This window comes from Pinus tabuliformis, chromosome 8 (genome assembly GCF_031772625.1).
Source record: "Pinus tabuliformis cultivar Carrire ecotype Pingquan chromosome 8, CPIR1, whole genome shotgun sequence".
Lineage (NCBI taxonomy): Eukaryota > Viridiplantae > Streptophyta > Pinopsida > Pinales > Pinaceae > Pinus > Pinus tabuliformis.
The window spans coordinates 1,217,664,624-1,217,684,582 of record NC_142294.1 but is presented as its reverse complement, the minus strand read 5'-3'; the positions used below and the strand labels follow the sequence as shown (position 1 = coordinate 1,217,684,582).

The 19,959-nt window shown below is 33.5% G+C and overlaps 1 protein-coding gene across 1 annotated transcript; it reads left to right on the top strand.

The window, feature by feature from the left end:
- Positions 1–842: 842 nt before the first annotated feature.
- LOC149239769 (adenylyl-sulfate kinase 3-like) lies at positions 843–12,155 on the top strand. The gene is made up of 6 exons (XM_089369967.1): positions 843–966; positions 1,103–1,252; positions 1,436–1,554; positions 1,682–1,766; positions 6,234–6,306; positions 11,828–12,155. The coding sequence occupies exons 1-6, from the start codon at positions 843–845 to the stop codon at positions 12,153–12,155; spliced, it is 879 nt and encodes a 292-aa protein (XP_089226093.1).
- The last annotated feature ends 7,804 nt before the right edge of the window (positions 12,156–19,959 follow it).

Below are 19,959 nucleotides of genomic sequence, written 5' to 3'. Positions count from 1 at the left end.
TATTGGGCCTAGACATGAAGATGTAGATCACCCTTCCATACATGGGCAAGAAGTGCCAGATTATATGGTTTATCCCTTTCCAGGGCACTTCTGAAATGGGTTTGAGTTCCAGAAATGGAATGGGTTTTGGAAACAATGCTTACAAAGTTTCAGGAATCTAGGAAAGGACATATTTAGAGATAGATGTGAGTAGGATATATATATATATATATATATATTGGTACATGTAGAGGTGGGAATTTTCAAAATATTATCATTTAATGTAACCTTATTATTTGACTAATTATTTATGTTTGATTTAGTTTCTATCTCATTTAGTCCACCCATATCCAATTTAGAAAAGAATAAGAAATTTCTTTTTCAATCTGAAAATAACATTCTTGGATCCTTGACCTAATATTTGGGAAATGTTTCTAGGAAACATTTTCCATATATTTCCCAAGAGTTTCCCCAAAATTTCCATGCCAGGAATGTTTATGGTACCAAAGTGAGCACCAAGTAAAAAAGTTTTTGTTTCAAAGAAGAAATTCAAAAGGCCTTTGAATCTTCATGGTTTTTTTAAAAGTTTCTCTAAGATTCACATCTTGAGGTCTAGGGTGTAGGTCAATGACTAGACTGCAGAGTATAGTTCCACCACATGGGAAGGAAATGTATACTAAATAATATAGTATTTACATACAAAATTTTTATAACATTATGAAGGAACTAAGAGACTTAGGATAGTTAAATCTTACATTGCAATTATTGCCATTTTTAATTCGTACACAATTGCAATTTTTTAATAGTATTGTTGAATCTTATTCTTTCCTATATGCCCAGGTACAGTCTACCCCCACTATCAAATGAAAAAAAAACAAAAAACAAAAAACATTATATGGAAAGAATGTTTGGTGAGTAGGGAAGAAAGGAAAAAACTACTTGGGCAGAGAGGCAACATTATTTGGATTACTTGTCTAAATTTCTTAGGTATGCCCTTAGTGTATAGTTTACTTGTTTTTTCTTAGATTTTATTTTATAAATGGAGCATGCTTCATAGCCTTTTTAATGTACATTCAATAATTGTTCATTGAACATTATTTGAAGTAATAGAGCAACAATGCAGGCAAAAGTACATCGACTTGCACACTGAGTCGTACATTTCCCTATAAAGAAAAACTCACTTATGTTCTTGATGGTGATAATGTAAGTCATGGCCTTAACAAGAATCTTGGATTTAGTGCAGAAGATTGTGTAGAGAATATAAGTCATGTTGGTAAGGCCTTTTAGATGATTCATACATTAGGTAGTCATGGGAAATTCATACTACAACCTTTCTTGACACAACTGAGATGTAGTTTATACTATTTTCTTAAACTTCCTAGTTTATTTTTCTAGTTATGCTCTTAAGTCTAAATTGTGTGAAAGCAGTATTTTAGAGAATTCACTGAATATTTAGGTGAGGTGGCAAAGCTTTTTGTGGATGCTGGTCTTATATGCATTGCTAGCTTAATATCTCCCTACCAAAGGGATAGGGATGCATGTTGTGCACTTTTTCCTGCAGGAGAATTTATTGAGGTTCTCTCTCTTTCTCTGTGGAAATTGCGTGCAAATTATCTTGGGTTCAAATTAAAATATTCTCTTGGCAAGTTTAAATCAATTTGGTGAACAAAGTATTGATAGACACACACACAACTCTTTGCAGATATTTATGAATATCTGGCTGGAGATTTGTGAAGAAAGGGATGCAAAATGTTTGTACAAGCTTGCACAGGTAGGAAAAATCAAAGGTGAGCCTATTACTAATAGTAATGTTTTTGCATGTCTTGTTCAAGAACAATATTACGTTTAATTTAAAATTCAATCTAGAGCAACTAATTGTTTGCTGCTTTGTCTACACTATCTTCTTGTTGCAATTTTGACTATCTAATTTATTGTTTCATCTTTTTGGAAGTAAATGGAAGTTTTCTCATTCTACCATCACTAACCATGACAAAAATTTAAGTTCCTTACTAATTTTTGAAAATACCACAATATGAACAATATAACTAATGATATTAGCGCCCTTTTCTAAGTGATTATAACCTACAAAAAAAATACTATAATGAAATAAAACATTTTGGAAGTATTCTAGTTGTCATCTTAACATATTGGGAGTTGTATGTATTTATTTAAACTTCATTTCTTCTCAGTAGGAGTTACTATGCATTGTTGTTTCATAGTTTTAGAAACAAATATGAACTAGAAATAATTGTAGTTTCTTGGTTCTTTATTGAGATGATTGCATGAGTTCTCAACATTGGTTCCTTGCATCTCCATCTCCTTTTTGCAATTCTAGATGGATTCCTAACTTATCTTGTGAGCATGGATGACTATAGGATTTATGCATGTGGAAGACAAGTTTTTCTACCTCATTTTTAAAAAGCTATAAACATTTTTCATGGTGTTTTAGTATGCATTTAGATATCATATGAAAATAGCTAGGGTTTATTGATTTCACTTATGATAAATCCTATCCAAGTGCTTAAACTCTAAACATGCACTCAGAAGAGACCATAGTTGGTTCATTATGAGGTTAAACCTTTCTAAATGTGTCATAGCTCTTGCAACATATGCATTGTCAAATCAGTTGCCATATGTATGACTTTTACTTTTTATTTTTAAAGAAGAAGAATTTATATTTATTGAAATGTCCAATGTTATTATCCCGGTGCCAAATTAGAGAAATTTAATGTGTGGAACCACTATGGGACAACCTTGTGTCAATAAAAATCATGGTCTTGTGTAATATTTTTAGCTTAATCTGACATCCCTTTTGTAAAGTAAAAATAAGGCAATCTTGAAGAAATTCATTATCATGCAAGGAATGAAACAAATCTATGTTATACTCTTACCATAGATAGCTAGGAACAACAACCTATAACTCACCTAAGAGACATCTAGGAATCAACTCTCACTAGAGCAACTACAGTAATGAATCCTCGTAATTCCCTGGACACAATAGCCCTAAACACACACCTACAATACCTTTACCTTAAACACACCTTCCACATATATTTTCATTAGTAGTGGAACCAATAAACTCACCCTTGGAACCACATACACTCTTCCTTAAGGATAACAACATAGAACTAGCCTTGGACTGACAAAGGACTCTACTTAATATTCATTACTCGTCCTTAAGAATCTCTTACTACTACTAGAAAAAAAACCTTCATTCTACTCTATACATATGGAATCAAGACAACTTTATGAATGACCTTAAGAATCTCTTACTATTACTAGCAAAAACCCTCATTCTACTCTATATATATGGAATTAAGACAACTTTATGAATGATCATAGATAGTCATACCACCAACATCACTAGTATCCTATATTTTGTTATCAGAAAATAACTTTCCTTTGATTTACCTGCAAGTGGTTATATTTTCTTTCCTTGAGTGTATTTTTGTATGTATATTAAAAAGTATGTTCTTTTACCTACTTGATTAAATCTTGTAAAATACCTTAACCACTTCCACTCATTGATAGGGACTTGTTGCTTCCCAAATTCCCTTGTATGAGGTTCAAAGTAGCTTTTCACAAAAGTATAATCCTTCACACTATTTTAATATGAGATTTTGCTACACATGTGTGAGTTAAAAACATAACAAAAATGTTTGTGAATCATGTTTGAGTGAATATCCTACTTTTATTTAACTGGATATCAAATAGAAATAAATTAACCAAAATATTTTACACAATGGAGATATGTTCTGAGTGATTTCCTCAACATTCAACTTGACATTAGGAAATGGAAAACTCTCTATGCAAGAAAAAAATAATTATATATGAAAGCCTTATAGAATTTTGGTATTTAGACTTTTATTTTAATTATATACCATCCTAGATCCATCTAATTTTGGATCTATCATGTGCAGAAAGGGATCAAATCCCTTGAGGTCCAAACCTTCCTTTTGGAGTGTAGAACTTGAGGAAAGTTTTGCACCTCGATGGATTTGATCCCTCTTAGTGCATGACAGATCGAGAGTTAGATGGATCTAGGTTGGTTTCAGTTATGGGAAACAAAGTCACATTTTCAAATTATCATTATTATGTATATGCTTAAGATAAACTTTATATTTTAAAATTTACATGTTTATTATCATTTATCTCTTTGAGGATTTAAAGAAATGATGCATAAATAGAATCTAAGTTTGGGCTTGGATTGAGACGTTCATAAATTTGAATCGGTCCATTATACGTAAACACTGTAGGTGTTTTTTTTTGTAGAAATTAGGGTGTAGATTTGCAGTTGATCATGAAATTTTAATCAAAATCACAAGACACAAACCTACTCTACTGCTCTACAGAATTTAATTCACAATTTAGAACAAAAATCGCAAACATGCGATAAAAAATAACACACATGCACACAATATTTTTCCAAGGGGAAGCAATCTACTAAAAACCCTTTTACCTGCTTGCATTAATTTGATGAATAGAGATGTATTACAATTGATTTTCTCAACTGAGCACAACCTGCAAGTGAATAACTTATCTCTCTTCTCACTGATAAGATCTGACCTAGACTTAGTCAATTTCTGCCTTTGCTTGAGCTCCTATTTCCTTGCACAATTCCTTTGGAAATTAGGCCCCTATTATGTAGAATTTCTCCAAAATGGATTGCGCAATTCCCAAGGTTGATCATTTGACTGCATGCAACACATGTACACTCAAGGCTAGTCTACAAATGATGTTACACTGCCTTGGAATGTCCACCACAGCTGGGGAACTGGAATTCTCTGCATGCACTAGCTATTTTGGGTTGACTGATCAGTTAACTGGGTGATCACTGAGTTAGACTAAAGTCTCACCGCAAAAATGACCTTCCACTAGTTCCTCTAAAAGTTGGAACTAGTTTAACTGAAAACAACTTGAAATAATTGACCTTCATTGCTACAAATTAGCAATCACGCATGCTTAACTGAACTCCAAGCCCTCTAACTTGAATTTACTAAGTAAATTGGGTGACACAAGCCATGTCACACAAGTTAACTGCATCCAAGTTGTCTACTGATGTGGAAATTCAGATTTTCTCAATTTAATCAAGGCAAAATAAATTTGAGAATTTCTTGTTTCATTTTCAACATTTTATGCATTAGGTCATTGTTAAAAGATTGATTGATTGAGATTCAATATGTAATAAGTCTAATATCACTTTTGAGGCTGGTTATTTCTTGCAACCTGAAGAAAGAAGAGGAAGTGACCAATTGATTGGTCCCTCAACCTCTAAGGAAAGGGGAGATAGCAAAGGAATAGAGAGCCCTTCCCATAGAGGCGAACCGAGGTCCATCAGAAGTCATGATGGATCGAGGAATACATCCAAATTGGCGCCATAGTGGAAGTCTTCTTGGGAATCCAAATTGATTCACAGAGGAACCAATGTGTTTCAATGTCACTATTTCCCTTCTCCGAGAGTGACTAAAGAAGCATTCGATGTTACCCAAGCCATAACATGACCTAGATCATCTATCAAAACCAAAACCTCGCGGACCTACTTGGATGACTAAGTTTTGACTTCCTTGTACAAATAAACTAGAAGACAAACTACATTACTCCCACCGACCGAACCCCAATTTATGGGAACCATTCGATGGCTTCCTTATGAAAACATCAATTTGTACACAGGTATAGATGGCATCCCCCCATTCTTTATGGTATTGACCATATTTTTAATCCCTATTTGCATTTCAGTAGGTTGGTCTAGTATGGACAGTTATGGGAAAGAGTATGTTATAGCATTTCCAATTCGTGAATTTCTCATAATCGTCGTGTCTCACATGCTGGATCTTTCACTATTTCATGTTCTTCCCAAAAGCATGCTAATCCCTATGTTGTGTTTCCCCTTCCAACAAGGCGTTTTTCACCAATGGGGCGATCCTGACCCTCTAATTTTTCATTTAGGGAAATAAATAGGAGGGTTGTTCCGTTGAGCCAAGTAAGCCGCCATTTAATCCCGGGAGTCGATCCAAGTATCCAAGCTTATAAGCCAAACCAAGCAGTCCAGCGCTGCACTCATTCTATTCTTAGCTAGAGTGGCATAGCTTATAACCTGCCCATTCCATGATTTTAAAATAAAACCGCGTTATGACTCTATCACTTGTACTGCAAATTCGTAGAACATCATGGCTTATATGTAATCATGTTGTTAGCAGTAACTCTTCTAGTTAGCTTGTTTCTAGGACAAACTTATAGTATCTACATCATTGCAGAATCAGTTATTGGACTACGTCTTCTGGTTGCTTACTCCAGGATCAATTACATTATCTATGTAACGAGAGAGAGGTGTGTTGCTGGCCAGTTTATGATTATAATCCCTACCACTTCCCCCATAACAAGAGGAATAATCGCTAATGCTTTCCCTAGTAAAAAAGGATCACTACAGCTCGATTTTACGCCTCTTGGAAAACCCGGATCGACGAAGTTCACATATTTGGTTCCAATCTTTGTGGTGAGCCTATGGCTTTAAATCGTGTTTTATTTTTTTTGCATTTTTTCATTGTTAAAAATCTCCACCTTAGGTTTACATCATGTTTTGTTTATTCTACTTTTTACCATTGTTAAAAATCTTTGTGGTGGATTTAAGTTACATTTTCTTTACCTAAGATCATCCTATCATTCTCTTCTTTAATCTAGCATGTGTTGGATGCTTTGAGTGATTTGTGCCTTTGCGTTTGGATGCTTTGAGTGCTTTGTGTTTGTGAGTCTATAATTGGATAGTAATGTTTGTGGATGTTACATTCCTTTATATTTCTGAGCATGAAATGCAACAAAGCATAATGGAAAACTAGAAATAGTGTCAAACACACCTACATAGGATGGCAACAGGCAAACTATCAGTCGACAAGGATAGGAAACGAAGCCCAACAGGTAGGCACAACACTTCCAGAATGCAGCAAAGAGGAGCGACAAAGCAAGGATAGACAATGATGACAAGGGAAAACGCTACATCCAAACCCCAACAAGAAGCCTGAAACAATCACAAAGCACTGCATAGAAAAGAACATGCAAAAAAACCAACTATGCCCGCCATAGAATAGGGAAGAGGACATCAAATACCTGGAACGCAAGGGCATGAACTAGGGAGCCAAGGCAGATAGGGATCTAACTGCCCAACTCCCATTTTTCTTAAATTAATTTCATGTTAGGATTTCTTATGGAGTCATCTTTGTAAAATAAGTTAATCTATATTTTTATTTTATCACATCTCCATTTTCTATATCTCTGAAAATTGGATGATGAATAACATTTTGATGAATTTTTTTTAGAGATGGTTTGTTTTGAATGCTTATAAATATATCTTTTCCTCTAATAAATATTTTAAATATATTGTCGTATGCAATGTGTTTCAATCTTTTATATTGATTAAATTTTGGGTCAAGATTAAGAAAAATGATAAATGAGAAATCATGTTAAAATTTATGTAAAATTGATAAATGATCAAATATTAAATTAAAATGTTCATTTATGTAAATCGTTTTTTCTTAGTAATATTTTTTCTTATTTACATTCATTGGGATGAAGAATTATTGTATTTTATTTTTCATGTAAGAATCCTAGTCACGTTTTTGTGAAAATTAATCTATAAACTGGAATGATGTATTTTAGGGACATTCTAATTTTAATTTGTATATTCGATCAAAATAATTTTCTAATCATGACTCATTCATTCTTGTATAATCTCATTTTGTGAAATTTATTATATTGTATTTGCAAATGATTAATTTATTTCTTGGATTGTATAAAACTGTGAACTTTCCAAATTTATCTCAAAGAGTAGCATGATATTTATTTAAATTATACAATATTGTAAATTGAAATTATGAGTGTTCATTCATTTTTTGTAGTGTAAACTTTGACTATATTTTTGCTATCATTTTCATTATTTAAATTAAAATGCATAAGTGGAATCAATGCCTTCAAAATCCCATTAAGCACGTGGATTGTGTACAACTTAAATTTTCAATTCCAATAAATCTTTGTTGAATCTTGAAAAGGAACCAAAATGTAGGATGGAAAGACATGGAAATGTTTTAATCATAGGAATTTATTCTTTTAAAATGGTTTATATATATATATATATATATATATATATATATTGTGAACCAATTGTTTCTATTAATTAATGGAAAATTTACATCATGGTGTGCACAACTTCAAAATAGCTAAGGCCTTACTCCTACCGGATTTGTTAGCCAACAAATACAAGCAAAAGTACACATACATTAACAAAAGAAAGCTAGTAGACCCAATATTGATAGCCCATATGGACCAAAACTGCTAAAAAATCATAATACATCCCACCCTCATCACTAACCATTCAAGTTGACTCGAGCCTGAGTGCCATTCCTACCCTCACCAAGGTGGAAAAATGCTTCATGCACATGAGACTCCATGTGTGCCATTCTCCCCTCGAAATTATCAATTTTCTCTTGTATCCACTTTTGACCTCTTCAAAGGGAGACTAGTCGATCCAAAATATGCCACTAATTATTATAGATGTCATTCAAGAAGCTAATAGCCTCATTTCGTTTGCTATGTCTATCTCAAGCCAGATGCTTGATAGCCACTAGCACTTGACAAGTTTGAGCCTTTATGGATTCAAATAGAGGAGGCACACTACTAGGAAAAGACCTTCTACTGGAGGTTTTTGCAGAAGCCCCTATAAAAATAGCCCAAAAATCCATTTGAGCAGGGGTGGGCGAGAAGATGTTTTTTGGAAAATGTGTTTACAATCTACAGATGCATCAGTGCTTTACTATTCATAAAAACATCGATGCCACATAGAACATGGTGCACCGTGGAAATTTTATTTTTATAAGAATAAAAAAACATGGTGCGCTAAATAACACAATGCACTAGTGCTTGACTAATAGATCGCACCAGAAAAATATTAAATTTTAAAAATTGTCAGTGCTATACACAACTGTAGCATTGGTGCACTTGATGTAGTAAAACACCCTAGTGCATACCAAGAAGGATCATCGCTACAGTTTTAAATTTAAAAAAAAATGGTGTTATTTTCCAACGATGCACAAATGTTATAAATGTTTTAAAATGGCCCGGTGCATCTTCTAAAGAGCACTACTAGGTCGTTTTATTTTTTTTTCAAAGAGCAGTCCTATAGTCAAACAAAGTACCGGTGCAATACCTGTATTAGAATGCCCGAGGTGTCTTAAAAAAAACACTATTATATATTTTTTAATTTTTAAAAAAAGCGGTGCGCTTGGATATATTCAGCACTAATGTGGTTATAGTAACACATTGGAGTAGCGTTAAATAAAAATAAAAATAAAACATCTCAAGCGTAAATTCTGTTTTTACCATCTACAGTGTTGGAGATATCTGAAGCACTGGTGCCACTCTTGCCTCATGCAAATGACCCTGACGTTAGTGCTTCTCTTTCTCACCATCCGTCTGTACTGTGATCACTGCCTGACTTTCCAATTTTTTCAAACCATGGTAAAATTTGTTTTTTTCCATTATGTGTCAACAATGCCTCCCCGATGAAAAAATGTCCAGGTAATGTCTATGTTTCTCTCTAATTTACTTTTTTAGCATATTAGATATGCAAATTAGCTAAAAAATTCCATTGTTTTTGAAAAAAAAATTCATTGCGCAATGCACTTGAAATGTTCGGGTCACACTGGTAGCAGTGCACCCTGTAAATTTACAGGGTACATCGTTGATCTGTGCATGAACATAATGCACCACTATTGTTGTAGTGTGTTTCGTAAATGAAAACACATCGGAAAGCTATACATTGTACATCGATGCATAAAATCTTTAGGTTACGCCCAGTGCGTATATATTTACCAAATGGACCGCAAAAATAATATTTAAAAATAAAGCTATAGCTCAATGCGTTTGATAACCTAAACATTTTGTACCGGTGCAAAAAGGTTATACGTGTGCATCGGTGCATAATTGTGACACACTGCGATGAAAATTTAAATCTCTAAACCAACAACGGTGCATCATACGTATGTGCACACCGAAGTTGGTGTGGTTGTGTTTGATATCACACCGAAGCTGGTGCATGACTATTTTTTGGGCACACTGATGATTTTTTTTTAATTGAAAGTTATGTTTCGATATTTATAAATACAATTTTTATTTAATAAAAAAATATTTTATGTATGAGGCTGATGTATTTTATATTTCAATCATGTAGCAGAGACGTCACCAGAGGGAGCAGTAGCAAGAGCAAGAGAAAATGGCGGACCAATACAATATGGTCTAACCACGGGAGGCTAGAGAGAGGGAGATGGATTTATACCCTCACCCTATTACTGGAGCGACCCAATCACTCTTAAGAAATGTAGGCCTCCTCAAGTATTATGAGGCGGCTACATCCCTGAAGGCACACTTTGTCTTATTAGCACATTTGATCAGTCCATGGAGTGTTGAGGAGCAGCGTTTCCATGTCAGTCTTGGGGAGTGGTATAGGCCCTCTAAGGAGGACATATACTTTATCATTGACCTATCTAGAAGAGGGGAGGATTTTCCCCAATTCCATGATGTACCCCATGGGGTTGCAGCTGAGATTTAGCTTGCCTACGCTCATTGTCATGCCTCTTGCAATCCATCCAACATATTTTTAGGTTTGTGGTGGACAACTGCATATTTCTTGTTTTGTTGCAAAAGAGATTAGGTGCCTCTTGTTATTAATCACCACGATTGCACACTTTAGTGGTGATGGACAATGTATTATTTTACCTCTTTTGTATTATGTCAATTATTTGACTAAGGCATCACATTGTATTAGATGGTCTGCCATTTTTTTGAGGCAATTTTGCATGCTTTAGATAGAAGTCATGTGATGATACATGGGAGGGTGACCTTCCCTTTCACTTCAGATATTTTTTGTTTATTTTTTTAGAGGTTTCCAGAGATAAGGCCTACATTTGACTGTCACCCTCCTAGGATGATCACTGAGGTCTGGATGTGCATGTGGGGGAAGATTATGCCCAAGAGGGACCTGTTGTAGTATCCGATCAAGATTTCGACCCAGGCACCGGCGCTACTGGCTAGTGAGGATGACCATGTGTTTATCTTGTTGTTGTTTCCCTACGCGGGGAGAGAATGGAGACAATGTCCCAACATCCTCTTCACAACGGCTGAGCCTCCAAATGATAGAGGTAATATTAGTGTTTTCTTTAAATTAATCTAGTTTCATTTTATTGTTTTAATTAATTAGAATAAAATTTATTCTAGCATGTTATTTAACTTATTTTATTAAATTGTTTAATGAAATTTTCTAATTATTGTTGTGTACTATATATTTTGTAGACATCGACACATTCGATGGGGACATGCCTCCTCCCCCACTGAATGGAGGAGATGAGGAGATGGGTGAGGCCCAAGAGGGTGAGGCACATCCTCAAGGGGTTGTGGGCATTTGGGCTTGTAGGGTTGGTCTGCAATTTCAGATGGACTACTGCGACAGATTGGCCAAATTTTTGGTTGAGGAGGGAGTCTACTTTGCGCGGGCTTGAGATATCAACATAGATCCTAGGTTCGTGGATCTCTACAGGGATTGTCTACTTGAGATGATGTCTCTTATGTGTCATATCGTTGGAGCTAGTAGGCTACTGAAATTCATGAAGGATGTAGGACACACAGCGGAAGACACGTTAAATGAGGGTGGTGATCATGATCATGATGATGAGAGTGGTGATCATGATCATGATGATGAGGGTGGTGATCATAATCATGATGATGAGGGTGGTCATCATGATCATGATGATGTGAATGGTGACCATGATCATGATGATGAGGGTGGTGATCATGATGCTTATGATAGTACTACCCCATCAAATAATGGTCGCCAGGTTGTCGGTGATCCTTCTGGTAATACACCTCCTCCTCAGTCGCCTGATGATGAAATGCCAAAGCTAGAGGATGTGCCTTATGTTTCTCCTGACAGAGCAGACCATCCATCTCCTCCTTTGCCTCAGAGTTCAATTGAACGCGTTGAGGAAGTAGTTGACCATCCAACGTATTTTGCTGCAAACCAACCACCTCCTCCTCCACCTCAAAGTTTGATAGATGTTGAGGCAGTAGTTGACCATCCATCATCTTCTACTATAGACCAGGTTGGTACTGTTGTGTCTATTGTATTAGATATTTGATTGTTGTTATTTGACTTGTTTGTATATATATATATGATGCATTTTTTGTTCATGTTTATGCACTTAATTTATATGTTGGTGTTGATGTGTATATTGTCAGTTCATGTTATATATGTTCATTTAATGTGCTTGCGGTTAGATGTGTATGTGATAGTAGTTATTTGACATGAGATGTATATTAATTTGAGGATGTGTGTGGTGATGATGTTAGATTACAATGCTTGTGTTTTGTTAGATGTGATCATGATGATGATACCCTGTTAGATTATTAGATTTGTGTGCTAGCTAATGACGTTTAAACGTTCTAGAGGTGTATATAATTAGATGATGGTAGTGAATTTGAATGTGTATCTTAGATTGTATTTATGTTTGTTAGATGGCTATCATCATGATGTTTATTTTTATGAAATAATATTTATCATAGATTATGTATCGATGAACTTATATCAAACTTTTATATATGAAATGGCATGCAAAACAACTTACTTTATAAAAAAAATGCAAATATATTTTTATAATTTACAAAGTTTAGTATGGTTGAAACTATGATTGCAAAATTACAATAAATATTTTTATATTGCTTATATGGTTCATTGATATTCAATCTAACTTAATTAGTAAAATATTGCAATACTCACAAGGAAAAAATAATTGAAGGAAAAATAATTTAGCTAGTTCTTAATAAAACGAAAATGTGTAACTCATTCAATTTTTAATATAAAATATTAATAATAATAAATTATTAAAAAAAAAAACAATTTAACCAATTCAATATTGGTTTATAAAATTCAATTTATTGTTAAATTTAAAAAAATTAAGTCAGATTTTTTTATAATTAATTTAGTTTTAATATAGCTTAAAAAATTATATTTTTATAAAATTTAATTTATTACTAAAGTTATGAGATTTTCAAGCAATTTAAACTTAATATTTATAGCAACGCTTACCAATTTAAATTAGAAATTTCCCTCTCTAAAGATGAGGATCAATAAATGTAAAATAAGGCTTGTGAAGTTACTTGTAGTTGGGGATTTTCTCTATTGGAAGTTCTCCCTTAATGAGGCAAGTGAACTTTTCTCTAATAATAAAGATATAGCCTTTTGGTGTTATTTTGGTTATTTATTTGCTATTGTACTAGCTTAAATTTAACTCTTTTTAATGATAAATATGAGCTAAATAATACAAGAATGATATTATATTAGATTTAAACTTTTGACAAATTATATATTTGATTATTTCTTAATGAACACTCAGAAAATATTAGTTATTCCACATACTTATCACGAGATAGTCACTAAAGTCATGTTTTAAAATTTCTCCTAGTTAATATTACATCATGTTCACAATGATAAAGACATGTCTACTTTAAATAATTTACTTATAAATACATAAAAATAGATATATATATTACATAATCTAAATAAGAAAGAAAATGCATCATCAAGTCTAATGGAAAGTCAAACGAATACCTCTTAATCACCATCACATTATTTATCATTTAATTCTTAGCCATAAAATATATATAAATTCAAATTTTATTTATAATTACCATTGAAAAGAAAAGTCAAAATTGTTCCATTATCCATGAAGTAAAAATTAAAACCTCTCATGCATCCATGTAAGCCCATGTGTTTCTCTTATGGTCGATAAAACGATGTAATCAACATTTTATACATGCATAAGACCTCCTTTTAGTTTGCATAATGTTGCAAGAACTGTAATTTAAATATAGTAAACATGAATTTGCCTCTCATGTCAATAATTTAATCTTACGTATTAATAAACATTTTTTTGATTGTTAAAGTCCTCATAGAGTTATCACTACATGATGATCTATATTGATTTTGAACTAAGCAAGAAGAAAAAACATGTGAACTGATTAATAAACCAATAAGTATCTAAATCGAGACTAAATCTTCAATGTTATTTATAAATTCACTATTTTCTTCTCATCTTCCTACTTGAGAAGGATTGTGACCTTGAATCCTTATTATCATATATATTGTACACGGTTGGAAATACTTATTTTTAAGTGTAAAAAATTTTCCACTGCAAAAAAACGTATAAAAATGTTTGTGAATCTTGCCAATTATATTCTAAAATTCCAACAAGATGAATAAAAAAATATATAATTAGCAAAATAAAGAAAACAAAAACATACAACAGTAGTATACGTGATGAAATAACACAAGTACATATCACTCTCTATTGTCATCACCTTGATTATCTTCCTCGCTTGACATGATAACACCGTTGTTCTCAAAATATGTTTTGATCTAGAGTCGCGTCTTAATACGAACCACCAATCCTTATCCAACACATTTGGATAAAAATAACACCTAGTTGCAGTGTTTTTGGAAAACATAAGGCTCCCTAGCTTCAAGCCACATCTTTCTAGAGTTGATAGATATCATCCCACTATTGTGATCTTCCTTTATATTATTCGGGTCAAAGGTGTCCCACCACTTGCACCTTAAAATAACACATTGAATCGAAGAGAAGTCCACTTGAATGATCTCTTGTATCCTTCCAACATAACCTAACGTTCCATGCATTAGGTTTTGGTCGTGGTGGCTAGCACAACTAAATTGGTCGAACTCGACTTCCACTCCACAATATTGTGTCATGCATCCATCATCAGCATCCTCCGTGTGAAAATGATGCCCATATGCCCACATAGATGGGAACAAATGCACCTATAAAAAAGGTGAAAAAATCACAATGTCATGTGTCTAATAACCCAAACATAATTAAAAATACAATGTATATATAGATGTTACAATTCAAAGGTGCATTATGAAGTTAAAAATGTACAGAAATAGATTATAATTACCGAGTTCTTGCACCCAATCCCTATGTTTAGCGCATCCTCTTCAACACGTTGGTAACGACCAATGCACCATATTTCTCTCTGACTTGATCAACAACCCAATTGTTAGGGCATGCCATTGGCATATTTACTTTTAAATGATCAGTATAAGGCATGTTTCTACCGTTCAACCATTTGAATTATTTCTTGCCACTGTCCGATTACCTCCTCTTATGTTCATATAATGTGACCCACGGTTGTGTCATTTCTATATTGTAAAGAATGAATTTGTTGATGGCCTTAAATTCTAAATTCACTGATGAAATCAAACCAACATATATATATAGTACGTATGAGATCAAAATATGCATTAATATGAAGTTTAGTGTGAATAGTTATTGTGTAGTAATTTAACAAATGATAAGCATGCACTTACTCTTTATCATGCGCCTCTTTCCATTTGTTTCGAGAAGATCCCCTTCTCTTTTGTCTTCATCCATTTCGTCGTCCCAAATCGCCACACCTGGTGTGTTGTCGATCTGCTTGATGTACTCACTAGCATAATAGAAAGACTCATACAATATATACCCCTCTGCCATAGAGCCCTTGGGTTTTTCCCTTTGTCGAACAAAACCTTTCAATTTCTTCATGTACCTCTCTAAGAAGAACATCCAATGACAAGAAATCACCCCAACTAATTCAACCTCATCTACTAGGTGAATTAGAAGATGAATCTGCAAGTCCATGAAACTCGTCAGCAATTCCTTCTCAAACATACAAACAATATTAGTTATCTCTTGACGCCACCATGGAATGTTAGCCACATGAATATCCTTTAATGTGATCCAACGTACAAATGCCTATAATTTAGATATGACACATCATAGGTCTTGGGGTAATTCATGGTTCACACACCCACGCACGAGCAGAGGATAATGACACTACACAGTAAATAGTACATTATATAAAAATTAATTATAAAATATCCCATTACATAAAAATAAAAAATAATAATAAATCATGTTTTTGACATACGTACTCTTAGAAGGTTCATGATTTCAACCCTGGCCAATGGACTTCCACAGTGTTGCAATGCCGTATTGAAGACCCATATAAAGAAGGCACCCTCACACTCATTATAACTTCCTTTTCCAAAGAAAGATCATCTTTCTTTAAAATCCATGGGACATCACCTTCTTTGAAATACCAAGAGGGACCAACCTCTCCTCTAGTTTCTTGTCTTGGCCAATGTTTCTTTTTAGTTTTTTAATAAATAATATCTCTCCTAACAACCAATGTGTCATTTTCTTTCAATGATATGTGTCTCCATAAAGAAGATGAAACATTTTTAAATATATGCATGAGATCTAGTAAGTGGGAAATCTTAAGATGCTCCCAATATGGGAGCTCATAAAAGACATATTTCATTTTCATCCTAATGGGAAATTTCTCAACATAGGTGTTGAAATATTTTGGATCATCAAACATAAGATCCCCATTTGAATTGAACATTTCTGCAAACTCCTTCTCCTTCTCTCTCTCATATGCTCTAAGCCATTCAGCTAGTGTCATCATTGCAGGCCTTTGGGTTCTTTATGGCATGCCATTGAGAGCAGATGTTGCTCTTCTATAAGGGTGTTTTTCTGGGAGGAATACCCTGGAGTAGTCACACATTGCCTTTCGTAGGTGGTCAAACCATGTAGCCTTCAATGAATGTCCACAACATTTACATCCATGGTACTATTTTATTACAAGACTTGCGAAATTATTGTATACAAGCCGACATGTTAACGACCATGAAGATCAGAACAATTGCAGCAAATTAAATTAATATGTGAAACAATATTGTTACGTATATAAACAAATCAATAAAAATGTAATTTACCAGAGCAAACTCCTAAACCTGGATAATCATTTATGGTGTAAGCACATATGTCATACAACATAAAACTCCTTTTTGTTGTGACGGGTCTTGATACATCGTACACATGTATCCTTTCGCATTATTATTTCAATTCGTCTACCAATGGTTGTAAGTAAACATCCATATTCTTCACTTGTCTTATACCAAGGACTATGAGAGCCAACATAAGATGTTCATTCTTCATGGAAAACCATGAGGGGATATTGTTATTGATCACTACTATAGGCCAAACATAATAGTTGGTGTTTTGGAGGTAATATGGGTTGAAGTCATCCATGGCTATGCTGAGTTGTATACTTCGTACTTCATCCTTGAATTTTTGAGGCCATGTTTCCTATATATGCTTCATGACTACTGAATTTGTTTGGATTCGCATAACTCCTGAATCACTTTTATGTGAGGCATGTCATCCATGCAACATGCCTAATTCTTTGCAACGAAAGAGTCGTTGAATTCTTTGGATTCTAGGCATGTGCCTCAATATATTATGAGGACCATGTGATTTACCATTTTTTTTATTACAGTACCTGTCATGCGCAGATTTCAAACATATCTTTTTGTATTCATATTCTCCTATATATAGAATACAATCATTCGGACATGCATGATATGATATGTACTCGACACCCAACATTTTCAACAACTATTTTGCCTCTTCGCATCTACCCATCAAGATATTATTAGTCAGAAGAACCTTATCTTTGAATAAGCTGTAGTTGGTGGGGAATATAATTGTACAATGTCAATATTTAACATTCGTAAAATCGACCATTTTTAATGTTGATTATGTGGCAAGATTTATCAAAATATAAGGGACTTGATCGATCATGTAGGTGAATTACATCAATATTGCTGAGAAACATGAATTCGACATGCCAAAATTTTCTTTCAAGTTGTACAGCAACATCATTGTCCCTAGCTAAGTAGACTTTTACTTTCCACTAGATCCAAAGAGAGGGGTGATGGAAGAAAATTTCAGGCTTTTGAATAAGGTATCAATGATATGAACATCATCCCCTACCTCATAATTCTATAATGCATGTAACAACATTTCCTCCATGGAAGTCGTATCCCATAAGTAATCATCCATACCAACCTCTATTTGATTGCCTCCATTGCCAACTTGTGATGAATAACTACTACTATTGTAGTCATTCCTAATTGGTGAATCTGTACATAGTCATAATTGAATAGGTGGTTGATTCAACCATTATCTTAATGCTTCCTCTCCAAGTATTTCTCTTAATGCAACATTCTCTCAAGTTTATGTTGTAGTGGGGTGCACCGAAAAATGGTAGGTGGGTCGCTCATCATCACTAGAATACTAATTTCAAAAAATATTGAACATCATTAGTACAATATCAATAATATTAGTAAGCATGTCAATGAAATTGGCTTGTTGAAATTATATTATACAAAACAATAATTACCATCATTGATCCAGGATTGCAGTTGGAAGATGCCATGTTCCAATTGGTAGGGTGAAGAGGTTGTCCCTTTTCAACTACCAACTGCTTGTGATATGTTTCTCTTGATAAGATCTTCTGGCGTTTTTGAAATGGAGGAATATTTCCTGCATCTGTACTCGATTATGAATCAAGATCCTGTAAAATTGGATACATTTTTATTCAAATTGACATGGATTAAAAAAAAATCAAATAGATAATCAAAATATAAATAAAATTTGAACTTATTAGAGATGGAAGGAGAGAACTCTATGAAGGACTTTGATTATCAATATAGAACGAGTTTGAATTTGAATAATTTGCCATTTTATATTATTGAAATTTTGTCCCTGCATTTGAGAAAAATCATAAATAAAATTTTGTGTGAATATCTAAAATTAATCTCGAGAACCATATAACCACAATCTGAATTTCAATATATTTTTCAAACCATTTTTCAAGAATAAGGCGACTTTAAGCGGAAAATGTATATTATGAACTATTGTAATTCATGTGGATGCGTCCTAAAGGATCATTTGAGCTTAATGTACCCTTTTATGTTAAAATAAAATTTTAGATAGCTTTTAAACCCGATCAGTGTGCTTATTAGAACAAATCACACCAATGTGTTTAAATAATATCAGCATCAGGGCGGTCAAATAATACCCACAACAGTTTCCATCATTCTGAAAATAATAATAATAATAGTAATAATAATATGTTATCATATCAGTTCTCTTGTACAAAAACGCACTGATGCGTTTCAAAGAAAAAAGAAATGGTACGCACCTATTTCCGGATTTTAGAAAATAAAAATGAATTCAACCATCTCGGTGCTCTTATAACAATTACAACACTAATGCTTTTAAATACAAACCGCACCATTGCATTAAAAAATGCATCGTTTCAAGATTTCAAAAATAAAAAAATACTTGTGTCATGTCGATGTGTTGAAAAATGTTGGCACCTCGACAATGTCAGTGCACTTTTCTTATAAATGCATTGGTGCACTTAACTCAATCAAACTCACCAACATTCATATAAATTGAAAACAAAAAACAAAAAAAATGAATTTTTTTCTTCTTCTTCTTTTTTTGAATTCAAAAACAAGTGGCAATTGATTTTTCAAAATATAATTTCATAAAGTCTTTTAAATAGTAAAAAAATTATTCACTATTTCATTATTTTTCCCAAAATTTCAAAGGAATGATTTGCAATAGAGACATACGAGGAGCACTATGCAGCAGTAGAATACTTTGAAGCAGAAAAACTATTCAGAAGATCAAACGCTGAAAGGTATGGTGATTCACTCAAAACCCTGCATAGTAAAAAATCTAAATTTATTGTTTATTATAAAAAAAATACAATTTATGTTAGAGTTTAATTAAAAGAGAGATTATTTGCAAGATAGACAAAATGGTGTTATAGACATTTTTGTGCCTTACAGCTCTAAGCATGAAATGTCCATAAACCAAGAGCTCCTAAGTCCCTAAAAGTGTTGTTCTAACTCCTAAAGGAACAAGGTCAACAAATTACAGCTTCTCCCAGAAGTTCTCCACCAGAAACTGCTCAGAATAAGTCAAATCAGGATCATTTCAGCTGCTCCACTAGCCAAGTGCGTTGCAT